At 39.3% G+C, this 16,162-nt stretch overlaps 1 protein-coding gene across 1 annotated transcript in view; it reads left to right on the forward strand.

Moving 5' to 3' along the window:
* The first annotated feature begins 224 nt into the window (after nucleotides 1-224).
* The window catches only part of LOC121312940 (SH3 and cysteine-rich domain-containing protein-like), a 55,808-nt gene continuing 39,870 nt past the window's right edge, over nucleotides 225-16,162 (forward strand). The window contains exons 1-2 of the mRNA XM_041244919.1: nucleotides 225-955; nucleotides 12,407-12,680. Coding sequence (XP_041100853.1) covers nucleotides 863-955; nucleotides 12,407-12,680 — 367 coding nt within the window. The 5' untranslated portion in view covers nucleotides 225-862. The remainder of the gene's footprint in view (nucleotides 956-12,406; nucleotides 12,681-16,162) is intronic.

The following is a 16,162-nucleotide window of genomic DNA, read 5'->3' on the forward strand; positions in this document are numbered from 1 at the left end:
AGTTTAGTATTATAGTATTGTATTATGTGCTTATTCACCCATTGTATTAGTCTAGAATATGTTTTTCTTTTCATTTGTGTACCACAACAGTATACTAAATTGTAAAACCACATAGGTGTTGTACTAATTAGGTTGTTGTGCTTGCAGTAGGTTCTTTTGCCAGCCTCCAAAGCTCCTCCCTCCTGAGCCATATGTTTGACAGACACACATGAACAAAGTCGCAGCCTTACTGAACTGCTCAGTTTATCAGAATCCAATCTCAGTGAAGTGGGGTGGGTAGTCGCTGGAGTTGTGCTGCTAACCTTGGTTGTACCAGGCAAAAAAGAAGCGCTGGCAGGATTTCTTAAGACAAGCGTTAACAAAGCCAAATCACATCATTTTTTTCAAAAAGAAGAGAACTAAACAAAATAACATAAAATACTTAGAAGGCAATAAATAAAAATCGACCAATCACCGAAGTAAAAGTGTGCCCAGTGCGTGTGTGTGATGTTTTGGAAGCTCAAAAACAGTAATCAAACAAGGAAGAGAGAGATATGAAAACGCGAACTTTTTCTTTTTTTTTTACTGTATAGAAGACAAGTTTAATGAAGTAAAAAAGATAAACATAAAACGCAAGACATTCCAGTGGCTGTGGGAGCATATCTCCGAGACTGCAGACTTCTCCAGAAGTGGGTAACGGAATTTCGTCTTGAATGAGCTTTCGGGTTTGACAGCATTGGGACTCGATCAAACCTACTACTAAACTGTTGGAACAACTACAATGTAATATAAAAAGGGCAGAATCCCGTAGACGTCTAAGAAGGTGAGGCATCAAAGAACACTCTGTGTGGGGGATTGGATTTTGTCTTTTAAGAATCCAAAAATGATTCCAACAAGCAACACGTTAGAGGATGCAGACACCATAGAAAAAAAACAACATGAGCAGCTGGAGCAACCACAGTCACCGGCATCAACAGTAAGTCAGCAGGAATCGAAGGTAACGTGTGTTTTCCCTCAGACAAGCACCCCCTTTTTAGTTCAACAGTAAGTCAGCAGGAATCGAAGGTAACGTGTGTTTTCCCTCAGACAAGCACTCCCTTTTTAGTTGAACAGTAAGTCAGCAGGAATCGAAGGTAACGTGTGTTTTCCCTCAGACAAGCGCCCCCTTTTTAGGACACAATGATTCCCTTTTGCAGCAAAACATATTGTTAATACTAATTATGTATGTCATGTACAGGCAAACAAACTGTTTAATTACAAATATAGGCACAAAAGTATATTAGGATTTGTGTTTGCCAGCAAAGCACTACGTTGTATTTTTGTGTCACATACACAAATACGATGTTTATGAAGGGTTACGCATCAAGGAGACCATTAGTAGTCTTTATTATACATGATACACGCTTCTATGTAAACATGCTTAAACTGGTGTAGTCTAAATTCTGTTGTTGTTAAGTCTAAAAAATGTTTAATGGTAATTCAGATATACTTCATGTATAAGTTACATGCAATAATACAATCTAAACCGGTATACAAAAATAATCGTATTACCCTAGCAGGCAAATGTTTTGACAACGATTCAATGGCCGCATGGCAATCTGCTCCTCAGAGTGGTGATTATAGGTTTTAAGTTGGGAGGAAGCTGTTGCACCTACTGCCAGTAATGACTTGAAATATTTAAACAAACTGGACTGCTGCTGCTTCATTATACCATTGAGCAGGGCTGTCCAAAGAATAGCGCTTGAGTCATATATGGTTGATTGAGCTCCAAAATATAGCTCTTTTGAAGTATCCCACATAAGATTGAATGGGTTTGAACTGCAAGGATAATTTGTAGCCTTGGGTAATGCAGCAAACCGATGTTTAAGCATGCAGTGTTTAGTGAGAGGAAATCTACTGAAGGTCTGTATTTTTGTTTGTCATTCAGACAGATTTTTAAAAATTTTACTGAGCAACAACCTGTTCCTAAACCAATAATTTTTGGCATGTCTACTATTTTTATTGTTCAATCAATAATCATTATTTCCATATTACTATTTAACAACTTATTTTTTCATGAATGTACCCTATTTCACTGATGATATGCTGTCATGAGTTTATAGGCTGCTGAACATTTGCTATAATCCACATGACAAACACAGGTCTTAAATCTTTTAATGGATAAATATTGCACCAAAATATGTAGCTTTATTTTAAATGGTACTGTGGTAATATTGGATTAAATTTACTTTAGTGTGTAAATTAACTCCTCTATTGTTTTTGAAAATTCAGTGGGTTTATAGCAGGGTAGAAGAGAGCCCTGCACATTGCTGGTGGGGCAGGCCAAAGCCCTGCGTGTGAAATACATGTATTGTGGGGTTGAAAACATGGGTGATTGTATGTAAAATACATGTATCGTGGGGTTGAAAACACGGGTGATTGCACTCGTGCTGGGAAGACAAGCATAGTATTTGTTTGCTGTCAGGAGACTTTGTGTGCGTGACCTGTTTTTGTTTAAACCTTTTATTTTGGCTCTGTCAGTGTTTTTGTGAATCCTGTTGATTTATTTTTATTTCATTAAAAACGGCGCACCAGCGTTTTTTTACTCGCTTTTGTCTGCCTCTCTCAGCTTTCTGGTCTGGGGACATCTCCACTCAGCCATCCTGTCACATGTGATGTCAGAATTCTAGTGCGTCCACGGACCCAGGCCAGAGCAGGTACTGCGGGTACACTTTTTATTTTTTTGAAGGAAAGGTTTATTTTTTGGGGGGTTTTCTGTGAGCAAAGAGAGACGTGGAGGTAGCCGGGAGATCGCATTTGGACCCCAGCACCTTCCAGTGGCTGAAAATGGAGGGGAGAAAACACCTAGGGACCCAGCATCATGGAATGCTGCAGGACTTCGTCCAGTTACCACAGAGGTCCAGCTGAAGGTGATCAGAGGGAAGTACCCCGCACTAGAGGGGGCCTTAAACGCAATGGACAAGGTGGTCGGCCAGATTCACCAAGAGCGTTGGGAGGTGGAGCAGTCACAGTTGGCTCGGGCCAGTGCACCAGTGTGCTCCATATGGGCATGTGGAGGCCAATTGTCCAGCGTGGAAAGAGGACTTAGACACAGACCTGGAATGGTGCACAAACTGCTTGTGCTATGTCCATGAGGAGGACAGCTGCCTGGAGGCTGACTGGGACACAGACGCAGACCTGGAGTGGGAGGAGCCCGAGCATCCAACGCCCAAATGGGAGGAGCACGAGCGTCCAACACCCAATTGGGAGGAGCCCGAGTTTCCAGCCGGAGCATCTACAGCCCAAGAAAGGCATTCCCAACTCAGTGCCGAAGGGAGAGCCACACCAGTCTCCAGTGACCGAAGGAGAGCTGCACCAGTCTCCAGAGACAGAGGCAGACTACCTGCTGCTCCAACCTCCACCACAAGTGCTAGACTACCTGCTGCTCCCGCCTCGGCCAGAGGGAGACTACTTGCTGCTTCCGCCTCCACCGCCAGAGGAAGATTACCCACTGCTTCTGCCTCCATCACCAGAGGAGCTGGAACTACCTCTTGAGGGCCCGCTGATGCCATCGCCTCTTGAGGGCCTGCTGCTGCCGTCGCCTCCTGAGGGTATGTGGCAGGCTAGAAGAGAGCCCTGCACATTTTTACTGCAACAGGGCAAATCATTGCGTGTAAAATAAATGTACTGTGGGGTTGAAAACACAAGTGATTGTTATGATTTAAATGTATTGTGTTTAAATGTATGGTGTGGGATTATTAGCAGGGGGAAATGCTGTGTAGTTTAAATGTGGTCTGGCAGAAGCAGTGTTGGCAGCTTGTCTCTGCCAGACAGCTCGTGTGAATGAGTGGTCAGCAGTCGGTGATTATTGACGAGTGGCTCATCTGGTAGAAGCGCAGCCACATTGGGCGCAGGGTGAGTCACACAGCGCAGGTTCGCATCCTGGCTGTGCAAAGTAGGCCTGTCTTCGCTTTGGACTCCAAAGGGAGCATCGCATTGCCTCTGGCACTCCTGTGGGTTAGGAAGGTAAAACCTTCAGGGACTGTTTCTCCTCATCGTCAGGGACCCAGTGAGCTCAGAGCGACACCTGCAGGGCTGGCCTTTGTCCGCCATTGGTCGGTAGCTCGCTGACATCCGCTGTCGAGTTCCTGGGTGAAAGGGAAGCTGGCTTGGTTGTGGGATTGGAGGACGCCCACTGAATCTTCGGGTCTCCTGAGTCATGTGGGGAATGGCTGCGGTGTGGAGATAAGCAATTGGGCATTCCAAATTGGGAGAATATCAGGGAGTAAATTATAATTGGACACGCTAAATAAATTAAAAAATAGGAGTTAATTAAAGGTTAGAGTAAATGCTTAGAAAATATGGCCCATTGTTTACTGATGCCACAAAAACTGTGGTAATTGCCTTTTTACACATAAATCACACATTTTAATAAAAGATTCACTTCAGTTTTGAAGAGTCTCAGAAAACATTAACAGAAATTTGAAGTTATCTCAAAATGACTGAATCATTTAATTTTTTTAAAAGAAAAGTACAAGGCCATAGTCTATCAATTTATCTCTGTTAAGAAAGGGTTTTAAGGCTTCCAAAGCAGTGAAAGACACCTACACAACATAAACGTACACATTTTACATAAAGACTGACCTTCGTTTTCAAACTGCAATAGTCTGCTTTAAAGCCAAGGCCAAAAACAAGAAAGGCACAAGTTCCAATGTTTCAGCAGACATTTCTTTAGTTTTATAGTTCAGAATACTAGGTCAATAAACATTATGTCAGACTCCTCACCTCAATTAACAGACTAGAAATGCAAAACATATCTATTATGAGAGGTAAACAGTGAAATAGAAGGCAGGGAAGGCTAGAAGGCAGGGAATTTACTGTGTTAGTTTAACACTTTGTTTTTCTAAAAAAGAAAAGAAAATGCTGCTGTTACAAAGATTAAAATAAATAACATTTGAGGTCAGTTTAAAATCTTCATGATCCTTCATTGTTTCTTGCTAGTTCTGTAATGTAAGGACTTTTATAAAAAGGAAAAAAAAAGAGTATGGTGGTAAATTTTTAAAATATAAATATTTTTAAATATAAGAACCTCGGATCTGACAGACTGCTAGAGGGCTGATGGTAGGATCTCAATTCTCAGGGTCTTCAGAATCAAAGCATTCCTTTACTTAACCGTTACTTAATACTTAGCTACTAATCAAAATTCCAGAGAAAAAAATCTATACAGTTGAGTAAAAAATGAACTTGCCGCTTCCTCTGCTGAGGATCCAAGCAGTTATTAAAAACATGCACCACCTGATGCTGAAAATGTGCAACTAATGAATTACTATCTGGAGTACCTACTCTGCTATGACCTTGACTGAACCATTTCTATAGATTTTTAAGGTTTAATTACCTACAAATTGTTCATGTCTTTTTGTAGCTTAGTCTTTTTTTATAGTACAGACCCTGATATAACAATACAACCTGCAGCAAAACTCTTATAAATATATAACCGCAGATACACTCCATATTTTTCTAATACCCTGTCCTGTGTTAGGTGGCTTTAACCACTTCAGCTCCAAGACGTAAAAAGCACTAGCAACATAATGCCATGCCTATGTACGTCAAGGTTTGCCATCTATTAAGGTTTCTTTCAGCCTGGTCTGTGGGTGTGTGTGTGTGTGTGCTGTATAGGCTGTGTTGGTACTGTGGAATGTTTGTTTTGCATTCAGGGGGTTTGATGGTTTGTCTGGTGACGTCTTTATCCAATCACATTTCAAGCAAAATCCCATTAATCTGTGAGTGCATTGATTTTGAAAACAGTAACTTTGCAGCAAATGTGATTTTTGAAAACAGTAACTTTGAAAGAAGGTTTCATTTTGGGAAAAAGATGATGATGATGATGATGATGATGATGATGATGATGATGATGATGATGATGATGATGATGATGATGATGATGATGAAGACCTGGAGCTGAAACGATCCTTTGATTTTGCACTGGAGTATACAGCAACAGAGCAATACACCCCTCTGTTCATCTCGGGATGCTTTCAATAGAGCAATACACCCATCGTTCAACTCTGCATGCTTTCAATAGAGCAGTACACCCCTCTGTTCATCTCTGCATGCTTTCAATAGAGCAATACACCCCTCTGTTCATCTATGCATGCTTTCAATAGAGCAATACACCCCTCTGTTCATCTCGGGATGGTTTCAATAGAGGAATATACCCCTCTGTTCATCTCTGCATGCTTTCAGTAGAGCAATACACCCCTCCGTTCATCTCTGCAAGCTTTCAATAGAGCAATACACCCCTCGTTCATCTCTGCATGCTTTCAATAGAGCAATACACCCATCGTTCATCTCTGCATGCTTTCAATAGAGCAATACACCCCTCCGTTCATCTCTGCATGCTTTCAATAGAGCAATACACCCCTCTATTTATCTATGCATGCTTTCAATAGAGCAATACACCCCTCTGTTCATCTCTGCATGCTTTCAATAGAGCAATACACCCCTCTGTTCATCTCTGCATGCTTTCAATAGAGCAATACACCCCTCTGTTCATCTCTGCATGCTTTCAATAGAGGATTATACCCCTCTGTTCATCTCTGCATGCTTTCAATAGAGCAATACACTCTGCCATTCATCTCTGCATGCTTTCAATAGAGCAATACACCCTGCCGTTCATCTCTGCATGCTTTCAGTAGAGCAATACACCCTGCCATCCATCTCTGCATGCTTTCAATAGAGCAATACACCCGCCGTTCATCGCTGTATGCTTTCAATAGAGGATTATACCCCTCTGTTCATCTCTGCATGCTTTCAATAGAGCAATACACCCTGCCGTTCATCTCTGCATGCTTTCAATAGAGCAATACACCCTGCCGTTCATCTCTGCATGCTTTCAATAGAGCAATACACCCCTCTGTTCATCTCTGCATGCTTTCAATAGAGCAATACACCCCTCCGTTCATCTCTGCATGCTTTCAATAGAGCAATACACCCCTCTGTTCATCTCTGCATGCTTTCAATAGAGCAATACACCCCTCTGTTCATCTCTGCATGCTTTCAATAGAGCAATACACCCCTCTGTTCATCTCTGCATGCTTTCAATAGAGCAATACACCCCTCTGTTCATCTCTGCATGCTTTCAATAGAGCAATACACCCTGCCATTCATCTCTGCATGCTTTCAATAGAGCAATACACCCCTCTGTTCATCTCTGCATGCTTTCAATAGAGCAATACACCCTGCCGTTCATCTCTGCATGCTTTCAATAGAGCAATACACCCCTCCGTTCATCTCTGCATGCTTTCAATAGAGCAATACACCCTTCCATTCATCTCTGCATGCTTTCAATAGAGCAATACACCCTGCCATTCATCTCTGCATGCTTTCAATAGAGCAATACACCCTGCCGTTCATCTCTGCATGCTTTCAATAGAGCAATACACCCGCCATTCATCTCTGCATGCTTTCAATAGAGCAATACACCCCTCTGTTCACCTCTGCATGCTTTCAATAGAGCAATACACCCCTCTGTTCATTTCTGCATGCTTTCAATAGAGCAATACACCCCTCTGTTCATCTCTGTATGCTTTCAATAGAGCAATACACCCCTCTGTTCATCTCTGCATGCTTTCAATAGAGCAATACACCCCTCAGTTCATCTCTGCATGCTTTGTAGTAATAATGTGCAAGTTATTGTTTTCAGAAAGTTTTTTTTATTTATCACAATTCTTGCATATCTGTGTTTTCCTGTTTATAAAAACGTTATTTTTATTCTTCAGAAGTCTTGTGTATTGTTCATAAAAAATAAAACATACATATCAAATGCCTGTCTTATTTTTTATCATGTTTTACTGGCACACAGGGGCTTAAATGGTTAATAGAAATGTCATATATATATCATTGATTTATGTTTTGTTTTCTTTCTAATAGTATTTTATAGCAATTTCAGGTGTAAAAGTAGCTATTCAAATTATTTCAAATATGGTATATGGCGTGCACATTAATTCTTTCATCTGGAGTTGATGGGTTAATAGTGGGTAAGGCTACATAGTTGTCTCCATTGGCACAGGCTGAGATAACCAACATTATTAGACTTTATGCCATACTCTGAATTTAATACCAGACAGCTGCTTCTTTCAGGGATGATAACACCCCTGTCAAGAATCAGGATATTTACACAGCCTAAAAACATGCTCTAATGTGGAGTAAGTTGAACAGCCACTGGAACGTGTTGTCAAGCATTTCTGGGCATGGGTGCTGTACAGCAGGGTAAGCAAGCAGTCAGCACCCTCAGCCAGTGACAGGAAGGTCGTAAACTACCACAGAGGCTTGGTGCTGCAGTGTTTAAAGAAAAGGACTTCTTACCAGGAGGTTCCTGGTTCAATCCCAGCTCAGCCACTGACTTGCTAAGGCTGATTTTTGAAAGCTTTTTACTCCAAAGTGTAAATTACTCAATTTTTTATAAAATGAAAATAGGGATGTGCAGCTATTTGAGTTTTCCAAGTAATTCCCTTTAAGATGTTTTATGTTGTTAGGTTACCAAGCTAGCTGTTTAATTCTTAATATTAAACCTGCTGCTTAATTCATAATCTTAACCTCTAGAAGCACATTTACAAAATTTGACATAAAAAATAGGGTCAAGTGAATCCAGGTCTGGTCTATGTTTTATAGTCACCTGGAACAAGAACCGAGAAGGCTATTTAAAAGACCAAAATGTGTGTTTTTTTTTTTTTTTTTTTTTTTTTTTACTAGTTTTAGCTGAACTTTGATAAACCCAGTCGAATTTGTTTTAACAATGGCCACTGCTTGTGCTAACCCTGCTCTTTGGATAAGTATAGCGGGCCTTATTCTCCAAGGCTGCCACTTTAGCATTACTGACAAACTCACTGAGTCAAGTTATTTACAATGAGGTGGGTGGGCGACAGCTTGCCCTGTGACTGATCATGGATTAAGTGAGAACATCTTACACTTTCTTCAATTGCCAAATTTCTATATTTTGGGAATAATAGCAAGTCAAAGAGATATTTTTGTTTAAATAATTCCTAAATAAGAGCTATTTCGCGTGCACTAGCATTCATTAAGTATTTCCTAATTATGTGACTTGTCGGGGGAAACAAGCAGGAAATAATAAAGTTGTCATGAATAAACAAGTTAATAATTAATTGAGAGACGAGTAAAATATTCTTTCTTTCATTTCAAAATGTTAGTTAACAAAAATGAACAACCAAAAGTACGAATAAAATTATATATAGTTATTTTTATATATTATCATAATGTGAAATTGAAATCTGATGCGCATGTTAAAAGTTCAAGTCCTTTGCTTTGTATTTCCTTTTTTGTTTTTTAATCTGAAGTTTTCTAAACTGTATCTTTTTTAACTGTTTTGCACAACATTGTATTTGGTTATTGGATCTTCTCTTAAAGAAAAAGATTGTTCTTTATTTTTCGCAAATAAAACGTCAATGAACGAATAAGAAATCAGGTTGCCAATTGCACCATTTCCATCCACTCCCCAAAAAAATCCTGGCTACGCCACTGCTGCCAGGGTTTATTATTTAAAAATAAAAAATGTTTTTTGTAAGTGGGTAGAGAATATGTAAGTGCACCATTTATTTCAAGCTTTCAAACCTTAATAACATAACTAAAGAGTGTCTAAGACCCTTATATTTGTTCTCGTGTGAGACTTTCACTTTTTCAGTCAGCGAAAATATGTGCTAAAACAGAGTGAATTTAATGTAGCCCTGTTAAAATGGCAAAAAGCTACATTTGGAGTTTTTCTACAACAAAAAAAGCTAAAACACCAACACCAGAAATATCAACAGAAACCAAACCTGACTCTTGTGTAGTTCAGAATGTTATTAACAGCACAAGAGTGTGATGATACTTCCATTTCAACTGCTCAGGTTAGTGCAGGTGCAGATGTCGATAAAAGAGGCCCTTGCCTGTAAAGTGGTGTTTGCAGCTCTGTTGATTGTGACAATCTGGCGTAGAACTGTTTGTTTTTCAAGCCACGAGTTGCCACTGGATGAGCTGTATATTGTACTTCAGTCTTGAGCTTAAATTATAATGAAGAAAGCTGAATATCTACTGCAGGTGTTCTGAGCTATCAAGGCCAGCATGTACTTATTTTTTAAAATATGTTGAAAGACAGTTTCATCTTTAGAGGTGATGCTCTGCACATATCCTCACAACAGGCAACATGCTTACCAGGCAATGTAAGTAATTTAAGTAATATGAAGGTCATTTTTGTCTTGTTATAATCTACAATACATATATAGTATACGTTCATACATACATACATACATACAGTACTTGTGTAACAGGCTGGGTGTGAATGAGCAAATGCACACACCACAAGCAAGCCTCTTAACCACTACACAGAAGAGTGAGCTGATCTGCAATCGTGATTATAGAGCTTTTAAACTCATCTCACCAACAGGGGACAAAATCCTTAAAGACAGTACATCACACAACACTGCCTGTTACACTCTTCCCTCTGTAACCTTGGCGATCAATGAGATTCAATTCACGGTACCAATGTAACAGGACGGAGGCTTAGCGCGAACCAGTAACCATGCAAAACACAAGCGAGCATCTTAACCACTATCCAAAAGATCCAGGCTCATCTGCATTCAATATTTTAGAGCTTCTAATCTCATCTCATCTCACAGACAGATGACCAAATATCTGTGCATCTGTGAACAGGATGTGAGTGGTGCGGTAATAAATCTAATGCCAGACAGGATTCTCCCAAGAATATCTAAGTTTATTTACAAAAGAAACCCAAAAAATAATAAACAGTCCACCCCTCTATCAACTATGGTATCGGGGAGAAACACGGCAGGTTTCAGTCCTGATAAAATAATAAAGCACTCCTTAACCACAATCCTCCGTGCACGAAACTGTGCTCCTTTCGTTCAGCGATCATGGTGCGTGTTCGGTGCTGTACTGTGCTGTGTTGTGCTGTGATGGACATGCTCCGGGGTTTGTGCTGGCTCTGTGGCTGCAGCTCTCGACTCTCACTCCTCCTCTAGAAAACACAAAAACACAAGACAGACAATAACACACGCTCATTCACTCCGGCTCTCAATTCCTCGCAAGGGGCAGTACTGATGTAGCTGCTTTCCCTTTGTACCCAGAAACTCCTCCTTGCAAGCATCCCGTTGCCATGGTTTCTCCACTGTAGGGCCAGCCCGCGACTGCTTGCAATAGAGTCCTTTCAGGTACGTGCAACTACACACTCCCCCTAATATGGTCACCTTCCGGTTTCCGCTTTCCGTCAAAGCATTCCATCTAGGAGGAGGCATACCACCAGCCTTACAGACTGCCCTTTCTGATTGGGAGGGAGATTTAAATTTCGGATCCTTTCTTTCTCTGTCACAGCATCACATAACAATGATCATTACACATGCATACATGCCTATTGCCTTATTATGGAAAAGCTGAGAGATGGTATTGGTGATTTGAATAATCTAGTGCTGCACAATTATGTTTTTTCATTAGCATTGATGTTTTCATTAAAGTTGCCTCTTTTGTCTTGATTGACTGTTTAGCAGATCCAATGAATTTCATCCATCACTTTTGTCAGAAAGTCCTTTTGATATTTCTAATTCCACTTTTCCATCAAGTGCTTTACCAGGTGTTCCCTAGCTTCTGAGTCATCTGGCCAGTTGAGTGTATCTGTTCTTCTGTAAATAGAGTAAAAACACACCATCCACAGGTGTGACTTAGTTTAGGGTTTGGGGGTATAAAGACCAACCAGATAAAATGTTTATTGGTATCTGGCCACAGGGAGTGCACAAAGTAGTTCACATACAGACTGTGCCAAGATTCACTTAAATGATTGGCAAACAAGTCTTGTTACAGCTGCGTAACGGGGTTGGTGTGTTCAGAGAGAAAGAACAGGAGAAGAGAAAAGGAGAATTAAAAACTAAAACAAATGCTCCTCGTGTTGGATTTCAGACAGCGCGGTACTTGTTTGTTTCTTCACAGTTCTGAGTTTAGTGTTTGTCTGTTTTGACCGACATGCCGGTTTCTTTGTTCAGTGTTTTATTTTGTTCAAATTGTTTGTTTATTTAATAAATCCATGCATCAGCGCTTCACTCATCATTCTATGTCTATCTGCTTCATGGCCTGACGCCACCCACCAAAGCCTAGTCACAACCTGCAATGCAGTATATTAGGTACTTCATAAATGTTACTGTTTTTTTTTTCATTGTTGTTGTACTGGAATGGTAAAGCAGGTTCAAACACCCAAAATTATGCATACTGTAGTGGGTAAATAAATATCCTTAGATATTTAAATTAAATGGATAGCTATGCCATTAATTACCAATGGTTCCTGCTCTTACACAGTAATTTTTTTACCTGATGTAATTACAGGCCTTTAAATGGTGTTAGTCATTGTTAATCTGGTGACATGCCAGACTGATTTGTGATTCCTCAACAGCTCCAGAAGCTGAAGCGATCCCTCTCCTTCAAAACCAAGAGCCTGAGGAGTAAGAGTGCAGAAAACTTTTTCCAAAGAACTAACAGTGACATGAAGCTGCAGATGGACTTGTTATCCAAAGTGAGCATCAGCACTGGGCAGCTGTCCACCTTGAGCAGCTTGACCTCTTTACCCAGCCAGAGCCAGAAGCAGGTGGAAATCAGGGCACACTGCTTCATAGAGTACATATTCAAGAAGCCCATCTTCTGTGACGTATGCAACCACATGATTGTCGGTAAGATAGTAACCTCCTGAACTAATGGTTTATAGAAACCGTAGTATATATAAATACAGTGTTCCCCCTATATAAGGCGGCCCTTTATACTGTGGAACAGAATATAAGTCGATACCGTCATGGCTCCCATTTGCCCCATAATGCCATTACACTAACACAGTCTCTTAACTATGACTCCTGACTACAGCGTTATAAAGAGGGAGCACTGTAGATATGCGTGTGTGTGTGTGTGTTTATGTGTGTTTGTAACTAGTGTATTTAGGGTATGTAGCTTATTTAGATATTGTTCAGCCACAAAAACTTAAATAATGTGCCATGTTACCTTTCTAATGATATCTGACCTAAAAACATGTTTGATATTTGATTGCTGAAATTTAGGCAGAGTTTCGACATTTTATTGGAAAAAACTCAGTACATCAGGGACAATGCCCTTGGTCTTCATCAACATGTTATGTGGGCTATTTGCAGTTATTTTCAATTGCTAAAACACACTTTTGGATACTCCTTAAACAATTATCAAAACATTGAACTCAAATAGAAGAACACTGCGCATTTGCAAAACATATCACACATTTGCTTAATTAAGTATATATGACAAATAATTTCACACACCTTGCAAAACATAATATTCACATTAATACATCAGACACAAATGTATATTGCATTTAAACCCCACTTCATGCTACACCTTTGTTTTCCTTGGAAGACACTCATTAGACGAGATGTTTGTCTGCTTGGCTAAGGGGTTGATATCCAGCAGGTATAAGCCACAGCTGGATTATTTTCCAGAATTCTGTAGCCCTTGGGAATCATCTTGGATTGTATCAACAATCTGTTACCCTTAAAAATCCATCTGTGTTCAGAACCACTTCTTAGTTTTGTCTAAATCGATTTTCCTAAAAAGAAAAATCTGTTTGACAACTGTAGATTTACATTCACAATGACAAATTACAGTAATGTTGAATTTGTTTCCAGAGCTATGAATATTCCACTGCTCCTGTGATGTTTGAAGATTCAGGGAGTCTCTTTTTTTATTCTGAGCACACGTATTATTCATTTTGCAGAGCGTCAGTGGTTGTGAACATAACAACAAACAATTTTATTTTTGAACTGGGTCATTTTGAATAGAGTGGGAGTATTATAACACACATCGATAGAGAGAGCTATCATATTTGGCAATACTGATAGAAAAACATCAGTAACATTTAAACACTGCATCACTCATATGTAATGAACTGAACTCCTCCAGTCATAATCCAAGCTTCGGATTTGATGTGCTTGTGTGTTTTTCTTAAAGTCTGAAGTGCCTCTTTACCATTAGAATAGTTGCTTTAAATCACAGTGTTTGATTTTTAAATAACACAAAATTACTTCCACATTTATAATGCAAAGAAAATATACTGGATCATTACTATTATGAAAGTTTCCCATAGTTAACACAGCAGCCAACCTCAAAAACAGACATAATGAATGAGAAGGTGTGTGTCGCTGAAGCTGATCATTCAAAGTAGAACCCATTTTTACTTTTGCATGCAGTCTCAGACAAGCGTATTGGCACGCTACACTTAATATAAAATCATTCATGAAAACGTGTTACATACAAGCATTTAGTGAACATTAACATAATTAATATGACAAGGACCAAAATATACATTTTCTGGTAGTTGAACAAACAATCTACATTAAAAAAAAAAAAAAAAAAAAAAAGCACTTAAGCAATTTCAAATATTTGTTCATGACAAAAGTATTGGCACCTTTATATTAAAAGTCTGTAAACATTTCAAAATACCGTATTCCTTTGTATTTAAGACGCCCTCGAATTTAAGACCACATCAAATTTCCCACCCTGAATTTTAAGAAATATAAGGATGCTTTCCAGTATCTGCAAGGCCTAAATCATAACATGTGTTAAAACACCTGAATCACTGAGCACTTGAGTTCACACTGGAACGCCCACATGGTCTGATTTCAGCAAAGTAGTATACATATAAGGGTGAACGATAGGAGAATATTATAATCAATCCAATGAGATTGTACTACAGTCTGCACTCGGATATACGACACTCAGATAAACGTCAGTCACGTTTTACCGCCCTTGTATTAAGAATAAAATCAATCCCCATTATATTATATATATATATATATATATATATATATATATATATATATATATATATATATCACAGAGTCACATCAAATTCTCACAGAGTCACACGCGATTTCCGACTCCGTCACCAGTTTTCTGATACAAAGCCCATCACTTCAGTGTTACAGTTGACTTGTTTAACCATCACAGCCTGCAGTTTTTTTCTTCTTTCTGGGATGGCAAATCAGTCTGTCTTTATTGTGCATTGCAGTCACACAGTGCTTCCTCCAAAAACAAAGCGAACGAGACAAGGCACGGTAAGGTAAAAGTTAATCATTAAACAATTTTAGATACTATGATGCATTTAAAAATAAAATCTGTGATCTTTAGTTGTTTTTGTGCATTTTCATTTGCATGTGAACTGTGATGTTAGGGCCTTACCAAGTACTGTATTCTGTAATTTTGAACGGTGACTTTGGATACGGTTTTAATTCTGAAGACTGTTGTCATTTTTTAAGCTTTTGCTAAATTGCATTGCGTTTATGTTTTTAAGCAATTCTGTGCATGGGTAACATTATGATTTCATTTTGCTGTTGGGTCGTTAATGGAGAATTTTACATACTGGTACAGTACATACCGGATTTAAAAGTGTGTATTGTATTACAGTCCATATGTCCAATCGTCTCTTTTGGCAAGTGACATTTTCAGAATCATATTGTTCTGAATTAAAATACTGTTGAAAATATAGTACTATACCAACAAAACCAACTACAGTACATCTAAATGGAAGCCTACTTATTTTAAAACAGTCCTTTCAGCTATGTATTTTTGACATTGTATCTTTTTTGTGTTCCCTGAAAAAACAGACAAGTTTTTGTTTTTTACTGCTGTTATTCCCCCAACTCTTGCGTTAACAAATTTCAATGAAAGAATCAATGTCTCCTTGTACAGTTCCTCAAACGCAAGTCATATTTTTTCTTTTTATGAAATGTGTGAGTGTGGGTATGGGTGTGTGCATGTGTGTGTGCGTGCATGTGTGCGTGCGTGCGTGTGTGTGTGTGTGTGTGGGTGCAAGGCAGGGGGTTGTTTGTGTGGTAAGAGGCAGGTTACAATGTGCTAACCTACATACATGTCAAATCAGATGAAATAATCAGATATGGATCACACTTGTTTAACAGTCACTGAAGTGAAATTTCATAGGGTCAGATAGTTGAGTACTGACTGTATACAGTTACAATTGATTGAGTTCCTCTCAACTTTAAAATGCCGCACTCTCTAAGCTGAAAAGGTTATGTAAGCTTATGTTGTTTACCAGACACTGCCCTGTTTCGTGTTCAGACCTTAGGCTGGTAATTTTGCCTGACAGCAGTGGGCCAGGCACATACTTTCTAAATTA

The sequence above is a fragment of the Polyodon spathula genome, chromosome 3 (genome assembly GCF_017654505.1).
Source record: "Polyodon spathula isolate WHYD16114869_AA chromosome 3, ASM1765450v1, whole genome shotgun sequence".
Lineage (NCBI taxonomy): Eukaryota > Metazoa > Chordata > Actinopteri > Acipenseriformes > Polyodontidae > Polyodon > Polyodon spathula.